Genomic DNA, 21,208 nt, shown 5'->3' with positions numbered 1-21,208 from the left:
TTTGCTATTTTTGCTTTTAAACTTTTTTTTTCAGAGAGAAGCTAAAATTGAAGGAACGGGAAGAAGCATGGGTTAAAATAGAAAATCTAGCCAAATCAAATCCCCAGGTATTTAGAAAAGATTAACATAACATGTTCATGTTTAAACACTTTAGTTTTGTTAAATATCAGTGGGGGAAACAGGTCTGACTGATCATGGAAATAAAGCAATTTCACTAATTGTATTATGAAAGATATACAATAAAAGTACTTTTAAAATTTGTAACCTTTCTCTTGTGCAAGTAATTATTTAAAAAGAAAAAAAAGTTTCTGAAAAATATGATGTGAAGTACTTTTTCCTTTTCTTACAATAGGAAATATACTGTATTGCGGTTTGAAAAGTTATTGTGCAAAATTATGGAAAATATAGAGATGCCATAAGTGGTTTCTCTTGAAAAGCTGTTTTGCAAACAATATATTACAAAAGAGATCTTTCTGCAAACTGTGAGTTATGACTGATCAGTTTTCCTCTGTGTCAAATGGATTAAAGTAATATTGTACATTCTTGTCTGCTGCATTTGTTTTCATGTTTGCAATGGGCTGGTCTTCTGATGGACCTGCACGTCAGGTTCTTGCTAAAAGGGAAAGCATCCTGTCAGGCATTTGTCGAAGTAACTTAACATTATTGAAATTTTGATAAAGAAAGGTTCCTTTAGACTACTTATTTTGAGATCATGGGATGGTTCAACCTGGTTTTCCCCCCACTTACCCACCCTCCCATTGCTTGGGGAATGCTGCTATATTTATTTTTTTCTGAAGGATCATTTTTCTTTAACCATGCTGATTTGTTGCTATGAGGAAAAAAATGTTTCAATTACTTCGCAGCAAGAAACTTACTGTACTGTGTCTTTGCAACTCAGAGTTTAAGTGGTGGAAGATTGAGTAATGGTACTCTATGAATGGCAGCAGGACACTTTATCATCTCAGTGCTATTTTAAAACAAATTATGGGGTCATCTTTTTTTCAAAGGAGAAGGAATTTCAAAAATGTTTATTTCCTCTTGTGGCATTTCTCAGGGAACTACTATTAGTGTGCTCAAATAAAAAAAAATGTTCCAGTCATTTGGTACCACTATTGACAACAGATCAGTTAAATGAATTTAAAAAGAACTATGTGTAATGAAAGTAGCACTTGTTTTTCAGTGACAGAACATTCTCTAATCAGATAGTCCATACGAAAGCCCTGGTTGAAGAGTGTTTGATATACACGGTCACTTGCTAGCACAAACGGTGGCATGTCTGACTAAAGAAGTGGGTAGGCTTGTGGTAGTAAAATGTACAGTACTGCAGAGTAAAATTGCTTTTCTTCCCAATTAACTTGGTAACTCAGTACATTTTCTGAAACTGGTAAGCACAACCTGTATACAGTATATTCCGAATAGTAGTTTTGAAGAGAGCTGATAATTGCAAGCAATTAAAATATGATTAATTTGAACACTGAGTACTCCACTGCATAAAGAATTGACATAAGTGTATAGGTGCTTCTAGCATACTCTGTAATGGATTTTAGCAGTTCCACTTCCCACCCTGAATTTCTATTAATGTTTACTTTGTCTGTTTACTGACAATTCTCGTTCAGAGCTATTCCTTACTCTACATGGCACAAGAATACATTTTAAGGTTTTTAGATCTTGATAATTAATTTGTTAAAACATTGCTGTCAGTGTCATCTCACATGCATTATGTTATGGGTACACTTAGATACTAAAATATTTTTGAAGAAAAATGGTTGAGAAAGTGCGTGTGTGTTCATAAATGAGTTTTGGTTTAAAGACCACATCTCATCTGAATTAAAATAGAACTTAAGCTATTGATAAACCATTGAGATTGCAGTATTTTGATTTAGTTTACAGCAAACTTTAGATACTATACAGCTGTTTTCATAGCTTTTTTTAATCCACAAAATACTTGAATGGCTGCTTTATTAAACTTTTTTGTCTTAAGCAAGTATTTGATTTTGAAATTATTTTACATCTGTATTAGCCAAATTGTGTTTTTAACAGTATATTTTCTTTACAAATACAAAATTGCACCAGCAAGTTAAATCATTGTGTTTAGGTTGCTACACTGTTCATAAATCACTAGAGAATGTATTAATAGGGTTTCAGTTACCAGAATAGAACATCGATACTGGCAAAACCTGAATATATTTTCAAATTCAGTCTCAGATAAAACATATTTTTCATACTCTGTTTTTCAACAGGACATTTCTGCCAAAATGAAAGTATTGGAGTTCCATTTTTCTCCATCTTTCATGTGCACTTGGGAGGAAATTTATTACTTGGTAACTAGAAGCATAAGATATTGAAGTTAATCTCAATTATAACATTCAAGTGCTCTAAATCACTCTTAGTTTTTAGGTATTACTACTAAAAATGATTATTTTAACACTTTGCATTTTATTAGTACCCAACATATAGTGACACGAGTTTGATGAACAGTCCTGTTGCAATGGAAACAGATGGGCCTTTAATTGAAGATTTGCAGATGCTGAAAAAGACAGTGAAAGAAGAGGCTTGTCAGGTAAAGCTATGTGAAAATAATAAAGCACTCGTTACAAATTGAATTAGCAACTCTGCCAGATTTATAATTTATTCTTAATTTTATTTACTTGGTTAATCCTATAAATGAATTTGAGTTACATTTTCATCTCTTACTGTTGTCTCCTAAAGTAATAAACTTCATTAGAGCTGCTACTTTAAAGTGATACTGTAGCAGCAAGGAATAGATTGTTATTATATACAGTTATGCCTGTGGATCTGCTGTATGGGTCTCTTTAGATAGTTCTGCAAATATTTTGATTCCTTTCAACTTAGAAATAGCTGTCTGAGTCATGGCAGAAACAAAGGCTATGCTTTAAGGATAATTAAAAATATGGCTAAAATCCAGTGTTCTCTATATACCAGTTTTGTTTATTTAAAAAAAAAAAAAGTTTAAAATAGTCAGATTCTAACAATGACACTTCTTTTGTCTGTTATTCAGAGCCTTCTTTTTGGCTAAAGCTACTATGTTCTGACAAAACTTATGAAGTGTCCACCATAAAACTTGCCTTGCCTACACGTAGGCTGTTTTCCTCAATCCACCATCTGTCATGTTCCATTACCTAGTAAAAGGCAGAGTCTGAAGGCCATTCCAATTGTCATTAGCTTATGGTTAGTGATCTTCAGGATTTTTTTATATTCAATTAAGTGGAACAAGAGTCCTGACATCAAAACTAGACATTTGGAGAGCTATTTGAACTAGGAGCTAATGGAAGATGGTAAAGTAACAGGGAGTACTACAGTATCGCTAAGATGTCTGGTAGAACGTCAGTAGTATGAATAAATCTATATCCAGCAATTTTTGAGACCAGAGAAGTGATCTCAATGAGTGGCTGAGATAGGAGATAAATTCTGTTTAACAAAAGTATCAGACAAGGAATTTAATACAAATAAGCATATGGTGAGCGTAACATTCCACATTAATTTTGTAGAATTCATTAATTAAACAATTAAAATTATATTTATGCATTATCGTATTTTATGTATTATAATAAATATGGCATTTTGCATCCAGTAGGTTGAAGTTGAAAAATACATATATATGTATATATGTATTATACATATATATCTATATATATACACACACATATATATGCCTCAAAGTTATGCTCTGTGACAGCTGACTTTTAAACAACCACTTCTGGAGTGGATTGCAGTGAAGCTAATGGAAAAGAAACAAACTATAAAAATAAATAAAATTCCAAAACTTAGTTTAGAGCTGTTGAAGCGTTCTTTAACCATCACTCCAAGTGCATGCTTTCCTGCTTTTCTGTGTTCAGAAAGTGTGCAAGAGGTAAATGAGATTTTTCAAAGATCCTGTCTTAGCAGAGCTAATGGGATGTTTTGAAGCAGGAGTTATTATTAACAGAAACTTAGAGATAACTCTGAGAAGTATAAAGCAAGAGGATTGGTAAGTGGCTCGCTAGAGAGGAAAAAAGATTGATTAAGGTTTAGGGCACTGTAGATAGCAGGCTAAATGCAGGTAGGATTCTTAAATTTATGAGCAGACACTGTAGAGAACTACATATACCTTGCTAAGTACTATCAAAAATTGATGTTAAAACGATTCACAAGAGTTACCAGTTCAAAGTCAAAAGCAAAATCTAGTGTTTTTAAAATCAAACTTGAGAAGTGAGAACTATGTCAAGATTTATCCAGTTTCAGGGAAAATAAGGCTTTGTCGGAGGTTTGGAATGTAGCAGAGTGTCAGTATTGAAGAGGTGCTGCTAGAATGGCTGAGGAAAGTAGAACAGCTTTTCTTCTGTACTGGACTACAGCTTCTATACTGGACTCTGGTAAAGCTGAATTTGACCACCACGTACTACTAACTTTGTGAACATGCTAGTGAAACAAAGGCAAAGTAAAAGCTGCTCAGTTTTTATATGGGCCTTTTTGGTTTTTGAGTCCTTTTATAGGGCTGTTGGGGAACAAAGGAAGAAAAAAGAGAGAATAAATGGTTGCTTTCCTGTGTGAGAAGAACCAAACGGCAGCATGCCAGATTTATCATGTAATGTTCACTGTACCTGAGAAAGAGGGTGAGAAATGTGAGGTGACACCACTTGCAGATTGCAGTTGTACGGGTTAAATGAAATTGTATGGGGTGAGAAAGTGCAGACCTAACTGAGCTCAGATGTATGGGGCAGCATAACAGATGGGGAAGGGAGGGGCGTGGGGGGGGATGAGAATATCTGCAGAAAATCAGTCGCCTTTCTCAGTCATCTTGTTAGGTCTGTGTTCATGCAGACAACTCAGACTTCGAGGATAATTTGTTAAAGAACATGAATTAACATCAGTGATCTAACAGCTGAATTAGGGTAGATGAGAAGGACATGAGGACTGTATGAAGGCATCATTAGTTAGTTTTATGATACTTTGACAGGAATATTGTTTGGTTTTGACAGAGCATCAGTACTCTAACACAGGAGAACCTTAAATTTTCAGATACGTGAATGGTGCGAGTAAACAAGCATGGAAGAAACTAAGATCATTTATCTAGGATGTAGAGAAACACAAAATTAAAAATGGAAAAATGATACAAGGAGAGGACTTTTTTTATTTTAAGGATGGTTATAATCAAGGGACAATCATGGTAGTAACATAAATGCTAGCAGCTCTTGTTTCTTTTTTTTTTTTTTAATTGTATTTTCTTCTTAGTAAAAAGAAATTGTTTCAAGACTTGAGACTGGATAGCTGGTGGAATAAACAGGAAACAGTAAAAAAACTTTTTCCTTATCCTTTTTTGTTTCAGTCCCTGAAAGGAAAGTGAACATACTGATATGAAAGAAATACTTTAAAATAATTGTTCAATAATTAATATTTTTGGTTAACTTTGTTCCATTTTGATTTCAGGCACAGAAAGACCAGAAAAAAGATCGTCCTCTCGTGCGACGCAAGTCAGAACTGCCTCAGGATATCTATACCATGAAAGCCTTGGAATCACATTGCAGAGCTGATGAATTAATATCACATGATGGGCATTAAACTATTTACAGTGAAATATTATTTTGAAGGAAAAGTTGTTTTTGTTTTTTTTTTTCTGGACTCAGTTCTACAGTAGAACTTACTTTTTTGTGCCATACCAATCAGTTACACACAAAGTCAAAGCTTTCTTCAACCCAGTTCTGTAGGCAATAACTTAATAGAGTATGCAGCTCAAGATTAGTAGTTCAAACAATGGTAAATGACCCAATTCCAAATGCAGAATGTCGGGTTGACTATAATCAAGTGGACACAATTTCCTGGAGGTGTTATCATAGTACCAGCTAGCTGATAACATAGTTTTTTATCTTCATATTTGAGAAGAGCATTCTATGAACTATTTCCACCTAAAGAAATGAATGACCAATCGTTGGTACTGATGATAAACGTGTATTTTCAAAAGCAAAATTATTTCAGATTTAATTAATAAACTTTTTGTAGGATTTCTCAACTTTATAGTTGTTTCCACGTTATTGCTGTCTTGTAATATACCAGCAGTTTTGAAAATACACAATTGTTCTTTCATACTATAAAAACATGGCTTACAAACTGATAACTTTCACGACAATCCTCAATCATGATTTCTTTCTAAGAATTATGTAAATTTTTTTCTCCTTTACTTAGGATAAAGATATAGATCTATATATTCCATGTCCTAATACTTTATGTATATTTAAAGCCATATTTTCCAGTCTCTAGTATATAATACGGCACCAGTATTTGAGATATGAACTGGTAGAAGAATTTTTCCTAAAATGAAAATTTGTTTACGATGACTGGGAATAGATTGAATATAAAATTTCATTTTAATTTTTTTTTCCAAGTCAATAAAATACTCTTTCACTGTTTTCTCCCTTATCTGAGCTTTTAATACTCAGCATTTTTCTTGGGCTCTAGGAGTTCAGTATTCCATGGCAGATATTGTGTGTCATTTCAGCTGCATCAGTTTTTATCTGAAAGATGAACGTAGCCTTTCAGGAAACAAAACATTACAAGCTTGTGTAATTAAGTAAAATGAGAAAAAGAACAGACCCTTGAATTCCATTCTGCTTCTTTTTTAAGAGTCTAAGAGCTGAGGGGATAGTGACCATAATTTTACCGTGAAAATATTTTTTGTTGTAGTTGTAAAGAGCATATTTGCTGCAAATACACCTCACAAGTGAACTGAAAATGCATCTGAATTGCTGATGATCTTCAAATGCTGCTATATATTCCACAAGATTACTTGCATGTAATGAGCTTTTTGTTGTAGATGGAAAAGCACGGGAGGAAAATCTCTTTTAAAATATAGTGCTTTGTCTTCAATATTTGATTTCTCTCAGGGTGGCCAGTATTTTGACTTACTTATCCTGCTTACAAGCTGTTTGAAATGTGTTCTGCTATTCTAAGTGGGTGGTTAGTTTCTTTTGTCTCTGGCAGTAACATGATATAACTATGTTTAATGTCTTGATGCATAAAGAGATAAAAACGTGGCTTCTTTAAAAATAGTTTTGTTTTATTTTTTAAGGAAGTATAACGTCTCCTGCATCCATGAAAATATTGCGCAAAGCAGACATTCATAGTAACCTTGTGCAGATGTAGTGCCTGCTGTTTGTTGGTTGCATTTAACATACAATTTCCAATATTTGTTACATTGTCTATTGGAAGAAAATTGTCGGTGGTAAACATTGGCTTACAACAACTAAATTTAAAGACCAACCCAACCTTTAAGTGGAACGTCCACTGCGTCTGAAAACATTTCCTGTAAAACTTGAAAAAGAATATGCTTTACCATTAGGATAAACTATATTAAAAGAAGTTTAAAGATGCCTTCTCCTTTTGAGGGAAAAAGGGTGCTTTTTTAATTGTGTAAAGCAATGTCTATGTATTTTGATATACCATTGTTTGAACTTCCATCTTTAGCTGGTAGATTATCAGTTACCTTTGATTTTGGGTGTTCAGTATGTTTGTGCAAGAGGTTGCTGAAAGGAATTATTCTTATGTTACCCAAGGGAAAAAAAAAATGTATATCAATGTTTGATTGATTGTGTGATGCTCAACGTATAAGAACATCTTTCACTGTCTAGATTTAATTTCTGTTCTTTATTGAAGATAAACACTCACCAAAAAGGGAAATGTTTAGAGACTTAAATTTCACCATAAATTCGTATTTGAAGTTTGGGCCACTGGACATTTGTTTAGGCACATTCCAAATCTATTACCACTAATGGTTTAGGATGTTTATTATCAATATTTATATACTTATAACCCTTTATTAAACCATTCTAAAACTAATATATCCAAAATAAAAATTAAAAAAAAAAGTAGAATTTTGGTGACTGTTGTTCTTCATAAAGTTCTATGTTTGACACCTTTTCCTGTTCTCCAAAATTACACCTGTACATCAGGAATGTCAAAAGTAATATTACAAGTGTCTTTTTAGTGTGGCTTTAGTATGGCTTCATTTTAATATTGTACATACATTGTACCTTGTTTTATGGTAATAAGTAATAAAAATGTAGACTTCATATTTTGTACAGAATCGTCCTATGTACAGAATAAAAAGTTCCTAGAAACAGCAAAAATAGGTAAGTGGAACAATTATTTTTCATTAGACAATTTCTGTAACACTGTTAGTGGAATGTTAAGTTCAAATGTACCTACATATTTTTTAACATTTTGTAATTCAATTTTTTGTTCTGGCATTGTTTCTGAAGAACTTCATACACCTGCCATTTAATATGCTTTTATCTAATTTTAAAACAAAACAACAAAAAAATGGTGTATTATATGGACAAATAAAGAACATGTGAATTTTACTTGCTCATCATGAAACTAAATTTAGCTCAGGGCCTTTGGGGGTGTGTTCAGATTATCATAGTTTGCAGAATTAGCTGTGTGAATTAAAGAACAAAATAATTTCATAAGTTTCACAAAACACCCTAATCCTAAAAAAAAAAAAAAAAAAAAAAAAAAAAAAAAAAAAAAAACAGGAATTTTGTGGGAATATTATTAATAAAGGTATAGGGGCTAATATATGTTCAACAGAAAAAGCAAACTTAGCTTCTAGAATAGGTATCGGTACTGAAAAGAATTTGATAAATTTCCAGTCCACACATACAAAAACATTTTATAGTATAACGTTTTCCCATGTAGCACTTATTGACAGGCTTCAAACAAAGTAGCCATAAAGGATTATGGTGTGGGTAGGTGATGAGTGGTCAGATGGCAAGGACATAGGAAAAGATCTTTTTTTTCCCCTCTGGTACCTCTAAAAGTCTCCAAAAGACCTAAGGTAATAGCTCACATAAAGCTTGACTTTCAAATGTTGGGGGGGGGGGAAGGGGGGAGAGATTGGTTGGTTGGGATTTTTTGTTTTGTGTTTTGAATGCTAATACCAATCTGTTCAGGCTTTTTGCTTGTTAGAGTTTTCTGTTTGGGTGGTTTGGGATGCAGGGATGGGAGTGGAGTTGGTTTTGTTTGTTTCTGGGGGGATTTTCCTTTTCCAGAGGCCCAAGATCAATATCTGACTCTTGAGTTACAAATGTAACGTTCAGTCCAAAGAACTCTGCTAATAACCTACTCATTTTGGAGACACCTAAATTCAGTAGCCACCTCGCTGTGAAGTCTTTGTGTGTCTAAAGAAATCAAGTTTTCTGCATGAGCTAAAACTCATCACATGCACTCCCAAGCTTAATCATAAATCAAAACACTAGATACCAAAAGAAGTGAGGATTCAGTCATTCTGTTTACAAAATTAGGATCAAATATCTTTCAAAATACAACAGTAGCTACTGTTTTAAAATAGTGGTGGTTGTGACTTTTTTTTCCTATACAAATACACTTGAGTTGCAATCATGTTCAGGAAGTGGGAGAGGAGGAACTAACCATTTTTCTCTATGGGAATTAAACTCCAGGGCTTTGACCAACAACTTTTTTTTTTTTTTTTTTTTTGGCATTGCTAGCTTGATAAGGCTTTTTAGAAGCAGAAAGGTAGGTGCAAGTGTGGCATAGATACACTTGTGTTTGGAGGCTTGTTTTACTCTCTGAAAACTGCTCTAGTACCTTGGAAAGACTACTTCCAGGATTCCAATTCATGGGGAGGGTTGGTTTGGATCCTGATATGGACCATCCGCCTGAAAGTGGAGCATTTTTCCTCCTAGAATCTTATCCTTCCTGTGCATAATAATTGTGGAGGCTCAGACTGCATATAGCTAATTAAGAAATGCCATTCTAATTACCATATCCCTCTCTCCCTGGATTATAGTTTATTTTAAATGATGAGACTTGGCTTGAGCTGCCTTTACCTTATGAAGTAAAACTTTGATGTAGTTAAATACTGTGTGTGAAAAATTTCCCAAGGGGGAATTTACTGTGGAGCGAAGGATGATGATGCATTATTCCTTCATCACATAATTGAAGAGCAGCATGACTGCAGCTGCTTTTCCCTGAACAGATTCCTATTGGGACTGCATTCACTCCCGCACAAGGAGAGGATTACACACACAAAATGTGAAGTTTCAGAGGCATCCACCGTAGGATTTTGAGGGGAAAAGGCTTCAAGTGTTTTAATATAAAGAGAAGAGAGCATTCACATAATTTGCTTCAAGTTATTTTAGGCATTTTTGTGGACCAGGAGACCGCAGGAGCATTCATGCCTGTGTGAAGGTCTTGCCATAATAATAGATCATGCTTTTTTCTAGTACCCTGCCTGGAGAAGTCTTTCTCTGTGTTTTGATGAATATCCATGAAAAGGATATTCATAGTCAACTTGAGATAGATCAAGGGGAAATGATTTTTCACTCTAATTGAGCCTATTTTTCCCATAGATTTTAATTGAACCTGAGAAGCTGTGCAAAAAAAAAAAAAAAAAGTTTATCTTTGACACTTTGATAACAAAGTCCTATACATTTGTTCTTTATTATAGTCATGTCACAGAATATCCTTGTATGTGCTTTTTTTAAAGTAATATAAGAGTTGCTGTTTTTTCTTTTTTTTTTTTTTTTTTTTTACACTTTCTCTGTGATTCAGCAGTTGTGGATATAATTACCTGGATTCTTATTTTTCATCTCTGCCAAGTTACACTTGGGCTGGGATGTTCAGTTAACGTATTTTCTAGATGCATGGCCTAAACTGACGTATGCTATGCGGAGATGAGTAGTAGATGGTTATTCTCCCCCCTGGGAAGCAGCCAGGCAGGATGAAAATAGGGGGGTATTTAATAAATACTTAATAACTCAGTAACTGTGTTCCTTAAATAGGACATTCAACTGACTTAAGTACCTATGACTATTTTTTTCATCAAAAATAAAAATTTACCTTTCTAACGAAAGGGGTTTTGGGGGTGAAAATTTAAATGGTTTTGATCAGTTTTGGTTGGATCACCTGTATCACTTTTGGTGCTTGTATGTGAAAACTGGTTGCTGAATTGATCATTTTCCTTCCAGAGAAGAAAGGTTTGAGATTTGTATTACTTCAGAAATCACTGTTTTTCCAAGATACACTGGGTTCCTAAGCCACTTAGGAGCGTACTGAGCATATGCGTGTTTTTGGGTGGTTGAAACAGAGGAGCTGGGGTATGCGGCTGGGCTTTCTGGACACATCTGAACAGATCCTGAGTGTGAGGGTGCACATTGTGCACATCTGTGCACATTGATTTGCCTCTGTGTCCACCTAGGGAAATGCATGAGGAGTTCTGAGAGAATTTTATTTTCTCTTTGGGGATTTCCCCTTCACCACCACAGGAACAAGAAGTGGAGTTTTCGGTCTGTGGTCACCCAGTGCCTCCAATGTGCTTTGTTGGGGCCTGGGGAGTTGCTCTGGAACTTGACTGCCACCTCCCCTCTCTCAGGCATGTTCTCCTTTGGCTTTCTGTTTGCTAAACCAGCAGCAACTGCGAGCCACAACCAGGCAAGGGAGGAGACTAGACTGGGCAAGGAGGAACAGGATTGTCCATCTTTGTGGCAGTGAGCTGGATTCATCTGATAACTTAGGCAAGCGGTGGTGAAGGAAGATTAAGGTTTTTCAAAAATGAAATTCAGAAAAAAAAAAAGTCTTATTCATCAGTGTGTTCATTTGGTATTCTGTCCTATGCTTTTGGGAAACTGTCTGGCAACAGAATCTGGATTAGTGGTTTAGATACAGGGTCCAGAAGAGGCCCATGAGGATGATCAGTGGCCTGGAGCACCTCTCCTATGAAGAAATACTGAGAAAGATGGGGTTGTTTAGTCTAGAGAAGAGAAGGCTGTAGGGAGATCTCCTTGTGACTTTCCTGTACTTAGAAGCGGTCTACTGGGCAGCTGGGGAGGGACCCTTCATGGGGGAATGTAGTGATAGGACAAGGGCTAAGGGCATTATATCTCATGTAAACCTAAAAGAAGAAATTCATGAAGGTGGTTTATCACTGGCACAAGTGGACAGCTATCCCTGGGGCTGTTTAAGGCCAGGTCGGATGGGGCTTGAAGCAACCTCATCTACGGCATGGGATCCCTGCCTGTGGCGGAGGGTTGGAACTGGGTTATCCCTCAGGTCCCTTCTACCCTAACCGCTTCTATTCTATTTGAACACCTCAGAGTCCAGGTGAACCAGGGGCAGTACAGGCTCCTTTCTCATTTTTCTTTCTCTTGCCCTCGCAGCGGCAGGCCTGCTTTTCCCCTCAGCACAAATAACTCGAACAAAAGCCCACACACCCCTCGCTGGTGCTTCCCGCTAAAGCAGAGGGGAGGGAGGGGAAGCAGCCGCCGCCCTGCGACGCCCGACCTCCACCTCCCCCCTCTCAGCCCGGGGGGCGGCTCGGGGACCTCCGGGGAGCGCAGCCGGGTCTCTCGGCAGCCTCCTCCGGGGCTCGGCGCCAGCAGCAGCGCAGCCCGGAGCCCGGCCCGGCCCCGGGGCGTGTCGGCCCGCCCGGCGCAGCCTCCCCCGCGGCAGCAAGGCGGCGCTGGGAGCGCGGCGGGCGGCGGCGGAGCGGGCGGAGCGCGGCCGCCTGCCTCCTGCCTCGGCATGTCCGACTCCGGCGGCGGCGGGGGCGGCGGCCCCGGCGGCGAGGAAGGCGGCATGGAGGTGTCGGGCTCGGCCGTGCAGAACGTGGCCGATGTGGCGGTGCTGCAGAAGCACCTGCGCAAGCTGGTGCCGCTGCTGCTGGAGGATGGCGGCGAAGCGCCGGCGGTGCTGGAGGCGGCGCTGGAGGAGAAGGGCGCCGTGGAGCATATGCGCAAATTCCTCTCCGACCCGCAGGTCCACACGGTGCTGGTGGAGCGCTCCACCCTCAAAGGTGAGCCCGGGGCCCGCGGCCGCCGCGCTCACAAAATGGCGGCGGCGCCGCGCTGAGGGGATGGAGGAGCCGGGGGAGGAAGGGAAGGGAAAGGAAGGGAAGGGAAGGGCCTGGCGGGGCGGCGGCTGGCGGCGCCTGGCCGCGTTCCGTGTGCTGTGCTCCTTCTGCTCCGGGTGCTGGGGCTGCGATGGGCGCCGCCACGGAGGGCTGGTCGGGGAGAAATGCTTCGTCAGTAGGCCCCGGGCGCCGCTCCTGCGGCCTGCCCGCTGCTCGGGCTCCTCGGCCGCACCGGGAACCTGCTGCTGGCAGAGCTAACCGGGCTGGGGGGGCTGAATCGGCCCTCAGAAAGTGCCCCTCTGTGGGTAACGAGCAAGGCTCCCAGGTTCCCAAAGCCTAACGGAGGCCCTGCGCGTCTTTGTTTAGTCGGCGAGGGCTGCTGAGCGTGCTGCTTGTAAACGCTTATCGGAAATCTCGGCAAATGCTGCAGCAAAGCTGGCTCTGACTGACGTTTCTGTCATTTACACGCTCCATTTACTTCAGAAGTGGCTCTTTATGAAATTTGTCAACAAATCTGCCGCTAAATAGGCGCTCCTTGTTGCAGAATTCAGGCCGATGAACACCAATAAAACAGGATCCATTCATAACGCAGGCATTTACTGTTAGACAAAACCTGCAATCTGCATTTGGCTGCGTGCCCACCACTCTGAGCCTGCAAAATGTTAACGTTAAATTTCTAGATTTCTACTCTAAGCGTGCTGTTGGTTCGGTCCCTGCAGATGCGCGTCAAATTTTAACGTAGTCATACTTCACGTTGCGCTGCGTAGCACGTCAGCAGCCGCGCTGTAAGGTACGGGCTGCGTCCCTGCAGCTTCTGCACAATAAGGGAAGCTTAGGGAAGGTTCTTCCACTTAAGATGAACTTAAGATGTTGCTTGAAATATCCTGTCTTTGTTCTAAGTGTTTCCGCTGATTGTCCTCCTTCCCATTCGAACATTTGAGATCTCAATATCAGTAGAAATAACTAGAATTTTCTAGAGAGGAAAAGCAATCTGAATGAATTTGTGATGCAGCATTTAACAGTATTTAAAGGAAATACACTGAGTGTTAAGAGGCTATGCAAATGATCTCTGAAGTTCTCTTATGTCAGGCTCACGAGGTTGGTTATCTTTAGTTTGGGTTTGAAGTAATGATACAGTGGTGATCAGTTAGTTCCAGGCTTATTTTCACATATATATGATTAAAGCACATTGAAACCCTTGAAGCTATTTCCGTCAATATCTTTTGGATTAATAGCAGTTATTTGGCAAAAGTACATTTCCTCACAAAAGACCCCCACATACACCCTGTCAAACTTAATGGTATTCAGAATATACAGCGGCATTTGTTGTCCCTGACACTAGTAATAAAAACTATTTGTCAAAATTTGTTCAAGGAATAGCTATTATAAAGCAAATTATTGATGACGAATACAGCAAAACAGAAGCTGTATTTCTAAGTAGTTAAAACATTAGGCGATATCACTTGCTACACAGCCTGTCAACAGCTTTCACAAGGGTTCCTGTAGTGTCTGTGATCGGGCTCCTGCTGCTTGGGATCGCAAACATGACAGCCTGAGAGTATGTCTTGTATGAAGTGCCAAATGCAACCGGAGCAGAATGAGAGTCCAGTGCAATGCGTCCAGTCAGGGTGTGTCTCCCAGCAGGGAGTAACCTTCTGCACCGAAATCTCTGCATTGCAGCACAGCTCCCCGCATCCCCAGTAATTACATCATCTGTGATACGTTGGCTCTACTAACGCCCAACTACTTCCTATGGGTTGTTTGGTTGGTCGTTTTTTTGTTCTGATTTAATTTCCAAAACACTTTCAAAGAAAATGTCTGAAAAAACAAAGCAGCCTATAAAAGGAAAAAAGTATTTGTTTAATGTTCTCACTGAATTGTAGTTATCCTGGCAGCATATCTCTGCAAATAAGTACATGTTTTGTACTGCAGAAAATTTCATTCTGCTTTATAAGCAGAATGTGGGTTATAATTTGCTTGTGATGTTTAATCTTTTTTTTTTATAGCAACCTAAAAAATTTAATGGAGTTGTGCTAGAAAAACAGGGAAACCATTCTTAACTTGAGAGATATTGCAAAGCTAAATTTAACATCGGCTATTTTGTATATGTTGATGTCCAATTTAAAGGTTAGAAAATTGCCTGGTTGTAGCTGAAGATGTTTGAGAGGGGGTGACAGATGCCACAGAGCTAAAATATTCCTTAACATAGCATATTTTTTGCAGAGGATGTGGGAGATGAAGGAGAAGAGGAAAAAGAGTTCATTTCCTACAGTATCAGCACTGACATTCATTATGGAATAAAATCCAACAGGTGAGTTAGTAAAATAGATCTTTTTTACCCAGTGAAAGCAAAACCTACACAAACAGTCTGATAATTAGTATTTACCTCATGCTTTGTGCAGTGTGCTTATTTGGGTGGGGCAATAGGTTTTCAAGGGGGAGGCTCTGGTGAAACAAGGGTGTATCATGAGGCTGAAAGGAATGGACTTTAGAACTAATAGCCTTGAGGTTGAATACACAAAGGAAATGGGCTTATTTAATCAGTATACGTATAAACATACATACATCTGGGGTTCAGTAATCTTTTGTTATTGTTTAACCATTCCATGTTGCTTTCCTCCCTGAAGCTTCTTAAGGCATCCGCTTCTAACATGCACATATTGCAGGGTGCTTGTTGACAGCTAAGTTCAGCTGAATGCTGAAGTATAAAGGTGCATTTATGGGAAGATCTGTTTTCAAGTCTCTCAGAAACAAGATTATAAAATGTGATAATGAAGGTTAGCATTTAACTCCTGTGAATGAAGCTTGCAGTCAGGTTAAAGCTATTCTGTCACTGAGTTTCAAATGGTAACTCTCTTCTCTGTTCTGCAGCCTGGCGTTCATTAAGCGTACACCAGTGATTGATGCCGACAAACCAGTGTCTTCCCAGCTGAGAGTGCTCACTCTCAGTGAAGATTCTCCCTATGAAACATTACACTCTTTCATTAGCAATGCCGTTGCTCCCTTTTTCAAGTCCTATATCAGAGAATCTGGCAAAGCAGACAGGTAATGCAATATAAATACTGCACTTCTCTGCTAACAGATTAAAGTAGGTGTTGTGCTGGGTCTGGCTGGGATGGAGTTACCTTTCCCTGCAGCAGCCCATGCAGTGCTGTGCTCTGTGCTTGTAACTAGAACAGCACTGGCACCTCACACCAGTGTTGTGTCTACTGCTGTGCAATACTGGCACCACATCAGGACTCCCTCCAAGTCCTCCCGAGTAAAACCACCACATTGGTTTTACCATGAATGAAAAAAATCAATCATCATTTACAGTTTAATTTACCATCAATAAAAAAAATAAGACAGTGATTCTTCAAGCCAAGCTGTATGCAAAATTGTTTAAGCGCACAGTTGCACATGAAGCTGCTGCTGACCCTGGGGAAATAATTTAAATGGCTCAAATGTGTCATGTAAGGTTTTTGGTTTGGCTTCTTATCCAGAAATACCTGTGCTCTTTCAGGGATGGCGATAAGATGGCTCCTTCAGTTGAGAAGAAGATTGCAGAACTTGAAATGGGCCTCTTGCATCTGCAGCAGAATATTGAAATTCCAGAGATTAGCCTGCCAATCCATGCAACCATTACTAATGTTGCCAAGCAGTGTTATGAACGTGGAGAAAAACCAAAGGTTACAGATTTTGGCGAGAAGGCTGAGGATCCGTTATTCCTCAATCAGCTACAGTCTGGAGTCAATCGCTGGATTAGAGAGATACAAAAGGTAGACAAGACACGTGCCAGACTATGTGATAGGAACTGCTCTGTAGTACTGTGAAAAATTCACACAAGTATCTTAATAGTTTCAGTGGTAAAATATTGCTCCATGCAGGATACTCTGGAGATCTGAGACCAATTTTATGAGCCACCAAAGACTCTACTCTGCTTCTAAACTAGACTAAGCCTAGTCTAAATTTAAGAGTCTAGTCTAAATTCTTCTGCAAATAGTTGAGAACATAACTGTTTTGTCTCTACTGGAATAAACAGACTTAAGAAACTAGCAGTATCCTGGTGAAGACTGTAACCATTCCTCAAATCTGTACAGCAGGTTGAGAGAAACAGGACTTGTTTTTTTTGTTTTGCTTTGTTATTTCTCCAGGTGCATCCACAAACACTTCACAGCAGTTGCTCTACTCCTATCTCATAATTTCTTGTATTCTTGCCTGTTACTTTTCAGAAGAACTCTGCTGTTCTACTGTCGCTCAGAAAGAACATCTCAGAATTTTTTTCTCCATGGGCACTAGTGCTCCTGGGAAAGCAGTGCCCTTACTTACTGCAGAGGATAAAACATTTATTTTCTTGCTTGGCTCATCTGTCATTAATCAAAATACAGATGTTGATCAGGAAAGTGGAGAGGTGGCTTTTTTAGACCATGCTGAAGGTAGTACATGAAGGTCTTAAAAAACAACCTTTAAGAACGCTGGAATTAAACCTTAACTCTTCTACCATGTTTCCTATACTTTCCAGTGATTGCCAAAAATTAATCATGTTTGGATATTAGAACTTTGTAGATGTTATGTGTGTCAATTACATTTAGTAATAGAGAAAGCTTTTACAGTTGAAGCATGTAAATAAAATGCTTTTCTCCCTTCCTCACTCCCTATCTTTTTCTTTTTATTATTTTTAAGGTGACCAAACTGGATCGAGATCCTGCATCAGGCACTGCATTACAGGAGATAAGCTTCTGGTTAAACCTGGAACGTGCTCTGTATCGTATTCAGGAAAAACGTGAAAGTCCAGAAGTTCTTTTAACTCTGGATATTCTAAAACATGGCAAACGTTTCCACGCAACTGTCAGCTTTGATACAGACACAGGTAAAACGTCTGCTCAATAAGATTTTTCACAAATGTCCTGTGGAAATTAACTTGTTACAAAACTTGAGTATTGTGGTACAAAGACCACTGCTGTGTAAAGTTGGTCTAGTTAAACCTACTGTCTTGTACAGATTGGATTAATGAAATGAAAAGTTCTAAGTCAAAATCTCTTCTGTTACATTTAGGTCTTAAACAGGCTCTGGAAACTGTGAATGACTATAATCCACTGATGAAAGACTTTCCACTGAATGACTTGCTGTCAGCTACCGAGCTGGACAAAATAAGGCAGGCCCTTGTTGCAATATTTACCCATTTGAGAAAAATCAGAAACACAAAATACCCAATCCAAAGAGCGTTGCGTTTAGTGGAAGCTATATCAAGAGATCTGAGCTCTCAGCTACTTAAAGTGTTAGGAACCAGGAAACTGATGCATGTTGCCTATGAAGAGTTTGAAAAGGTACGCTCGTGGTTTCCACAATGCTAGCAGCTTTATTTTTGCATCGAGTAGTGATTATAAGGAAGTATTTCATTTGGGAGCTAACGTTTTTATCCTAAAACTTTCTTTAGGTAATGGTTGCATGCTTTGAAGTTTTCCAAACATGGGATGATGAATATGAGAAGCTACAAGTTCTGCTGAGAGATATTGTGAAAAGAAAAAGGGAAGAGAACCTGAAGATGGTGTGGCGTATCAATCCTGCTCATAGGAAACTCCAGTCTCGTCTTGATCAAATGAGGAAATTCAGGCGTCAGCATGAGCAGCTGAGGGCAGTTATTGTGAGAGTCTTGCGGCCTCAGGTAATCTTGATTGTTACCAGACAGAAAAGCTACGTGCCTTTTTGCTTGCAGGCAATACTTAATGATGCAGAGGAAGGGGAGGGATGTATTGAAGTAGGTGACTAAATGCATAGTCTTGGTATCTAAGTATCAAATATTCATTTTTTTCCCAACTGTAGAAATTCTGTTGTATGGTCAATCTTAATACTCAGTCTGATTGGATTGTGTTACTAAAACTCTGCAGAAGAGTAGAAAGGGAAGAAGAATGAAACTTCAGTTACAATCTGTAATAAGAATAATGTATAAATGCAGGAAACATCTCTACAAATTAGAGGAGAAAGTAGATTTAATTTCCAAAAACTTTGTGTTCACTGTAGCTTTAAAAATCAGCAATATGAAACTAACGTAACGTTCAGTTTCACTTTCTGCTTCCCAAGCTGGTCTGCTTATGAACCCTCCCTAATAGCCTTAGTTTTAACTCTGCCATACTTGACATACTATCTGACCACGCTCGCATTAACAGACACAACAAGTCCAGGCTTATCATAGAGGAGATTAATTAGTGTATGTATGTATACGTATATGAGCTTGGCTAAAGCATAGTGGAAAATTAAGACTGTACTACACAGTAGTGGAAGTTTATAATGTAACTGTTTTGTCCTATTCCTTAGTGAACTTAAATCTGAGACATTACTAAAATTTGCTAGGGATTTAGATACTTACTTGTGAGTTTTTTGCAATGCTTATTAGAACAGACCGTGTTTTCCTGTTTCTAGATAAATTTTGAGGCATCTAACTCACTTAAATCCTAATTTTTAATGCAGGTAACTGCTGTTGCCCAGCAAAATCAAGGAGAGGTACCAGAACCTCAAGATATGAAAGTAGCGGAAGTACTTTTTGATGCTGCAGATGCTAATGCAATTGAAGAAGTCAATCTCGCTTATGAGAATGTTAAGGAAGTAGATGGGTTAGATGTTTCCAAAGAAGGTACAGAAGCCTGGGAGGCAGCAATGAAACGATACGATGAAAGAATTGATAGGGTTGAAACAAGAATAACTGCCCGTTTGAGAGACCAGCTTGGTACAGCAAAGAATGCCAATGAAATGTTCAGAATCTTCTCTCGGTTTAATGCCTTGTTTGTCAGGCCTCACATTCGAGGTGCCATTCGTGAGTATCAAACACAACTAATCCAGCGTGTGAAAGATGATATTGAATCTCTTCATGACAAATTTAAAGTGCAATACCCCCAAAGTCAAGCTTGTAAAATGAGTCATGTTCGTGACTTGCCCCCAGTGTCTGGGTCTATAATTTGGGCAAAACAAATTGACAGACAGCTCACTGCTTACATGAAGCGTGTTGAGGATGTCCTCGGTAAGGGTTGGGAGAATCATGTAGAAGGTCAGAAACTAAAGCAAGATGGAGACAGCTTTCGCATGAAGCTCAACACTCAAGAGATCTTTGATGACTGGGCAAGAAAAGTTCAGCAACGCAACCTTGGTGTGTCTGGCCGTATTTTCACCATTGAAAGCACTCGTGTTAGAGGTCGAACTGGAAACGTCCTGAAACTGAAAGTCAACTTCCTTCCAGAAATAATTACACTTTCCAAAGAAGTGCGAAACCTGAAGTGGCTGGGTTTCCGTGTTCCACTAGCAATTGTCAACAAAGCTCACCAAGCAAACCAGCTCTATCCATTTGCCATTTCTCTCATTGAAAGTGTCCGTACATATGAGCGAACATGTGAGAAAGTCGAGGAGCGTAACACTATCTCACTTCTGGTTGCTGGTCTGAAGAAAGAGGTTCAGGCTTTGATTGCAGAAGGTATTGCACTTGTGTGGGAGTCATACAAACTTGATCCATATGTGCAACGTTTGGCTGAGACTGTCTTCAGTTTCCAGGAAAAGGTTTGTTTTATTATTTATCTTTCAAAACAATTGAAATTACTGCAATTGTTTTTACATCCGTACTTCAGTAATGAGTCGTTAACCAAAAGTGGAATTTGATAGCTGATGGCCTGCTCAATATAGTCTCTGTAGTTCTTTGTTTAAGTAGTTAACTGAATTGGCACAAATTGTCCAACTGAATGGATGTTTTAGTACTACTCAATTTGATCATCTTGGTGTATCCAAGTAAAGATAAGTGACTAACCATTTCTGCTTGGATATCATTGTATCTAATCTGTCAAACTAAACATTCTGTTTTTTCTTAAACTGTTTCTTTAGGTGGATGATCTGCTCATTATTGAAGAGAAAATAGACCTGGAAGTGAGATCACTGGAAACGTGCATGTATGATCACAAGACCTTCTCTGAAATCTTGAACAGGGTTCAGAAAGCTGTGGATGACTTAAATCTTCATTCATATTCAAACTTGCCGATCTGGGTCAATAAGTTGGATATGGAGGTAGGTTTGAGTAGTATATATTTAGAAGATGCCAAATCTCTTTGAAGCTGTTCTCTTTTGGGATCAATGAATTCAAGGGGAAGTTACTCCTTTCAAGAAAAAGGATTGGTATAGTTCAACCGTGTAGAAAGCTAGAAGAGCTCCTTGTTGTAGGAGCAAGGTAGATAAAGGATAGAGGAGATTTGTTACTCTGATAGTGAAGATGATTTGCCTTCATAGTGCTTGTTACTGCTTGTTAAGTTTCAGGTTGTTGGACACAAGGTCAATTGCAAAGCAGTTCAAATTACTTAATTCCATTAACATCCAGGAGGACAGGGGAGGCTT

General features: G+C 38.7%; 2 protein-coding genes across 5 annotated transcripts in view; both read left to right on the top strand.

The window, feature by feature from the left end:
- PPP2R5C (protein phosphatase 2 regulatory subunit B'gamma) overlaps positions 1-8,063 on the top strand; it is a 93,288-nt gene extending 85,225 nt beyond the window's left edge. For all 4 annotated transcript variants that reach the window (XM_032188061.1, XM_032188058.1, XM_032188059.1 and 1 more), the window contains 3 exons: positions 35-107; positions 2,444-2,560; positions 5,428-8,063. In XM_032188061.1, coding sequence (XP_032043952.1) covers positions 35-107; positions 2,444-2,560; positions 5,428-5,559 — 322 coding nt within the window. In that variant the 3' untranslated portion in view covers positions 5,560-8,063. The remainder of the gene's footprint in view (positions 1-34; positions 108-2,443; positions 2,561-5,427) is intronic.
- Positions 8,064-12,506: 4,443 nt separating this feature from the next.
- The window catches only part of DYNC1H1 (dynein cytoplasmic 1 heavy chain 1), a 43,608-nt gene continuing 34,906 nt past the window's right edge, over positions 12,507-21,208 (top strand). The window contains exons 1-9 of the mRNA XM_032189378.1: positions 12,507-12,805; positions 15,086-15,173; positions 15,734-15,907; positions 16,365-16,620; positions 17,525-17,711; positions 17,897-18,168; positions 18,279-18,506; positions 19,310-20,386; positions 20,705-20,884. Of these exons, the coding sequence (XP_032045269.1) occupies positions 12,535-12,805; positions 15,086-15,173; positions 15,734-15,907; positions 16,365-16,620; positions 17,525-17,711; positions 17,897-18,168; positions 18,279-18,506; positions 19,310-20,386; positions 20,705-20,884 (2,733 nt within the window). The 5' untranslated portion in view covers positions 12,507-12,534. The remainder of the gene's footprint in view (positions 12,806-15,085; positions 15,174-15,733; positions 15,908-16,364; positions 16,621-17,524; positions 17,712-17,896; positions 18,169-18,278; positions 18,507-19,309; positions 20,387-20,704; positions 20,885-21,208) is intronic.

Source organism: Aythya fuligula, chromosome 5 (genome assembly GCF_009819795.1).
Source record: "Aythya fuligula isolate bAytFul2 chromosome 5, bAytFul2.pri, whole genome shotgun sequence".
NCBI lineage: Eukaryota > Metazoa > Chordata > Aves > Anseriformes > Anatidae > Aythya > Aythya fuligula.
This window is presented reverse-complemented; position numbering and strand designations above follow the sequence as displayed.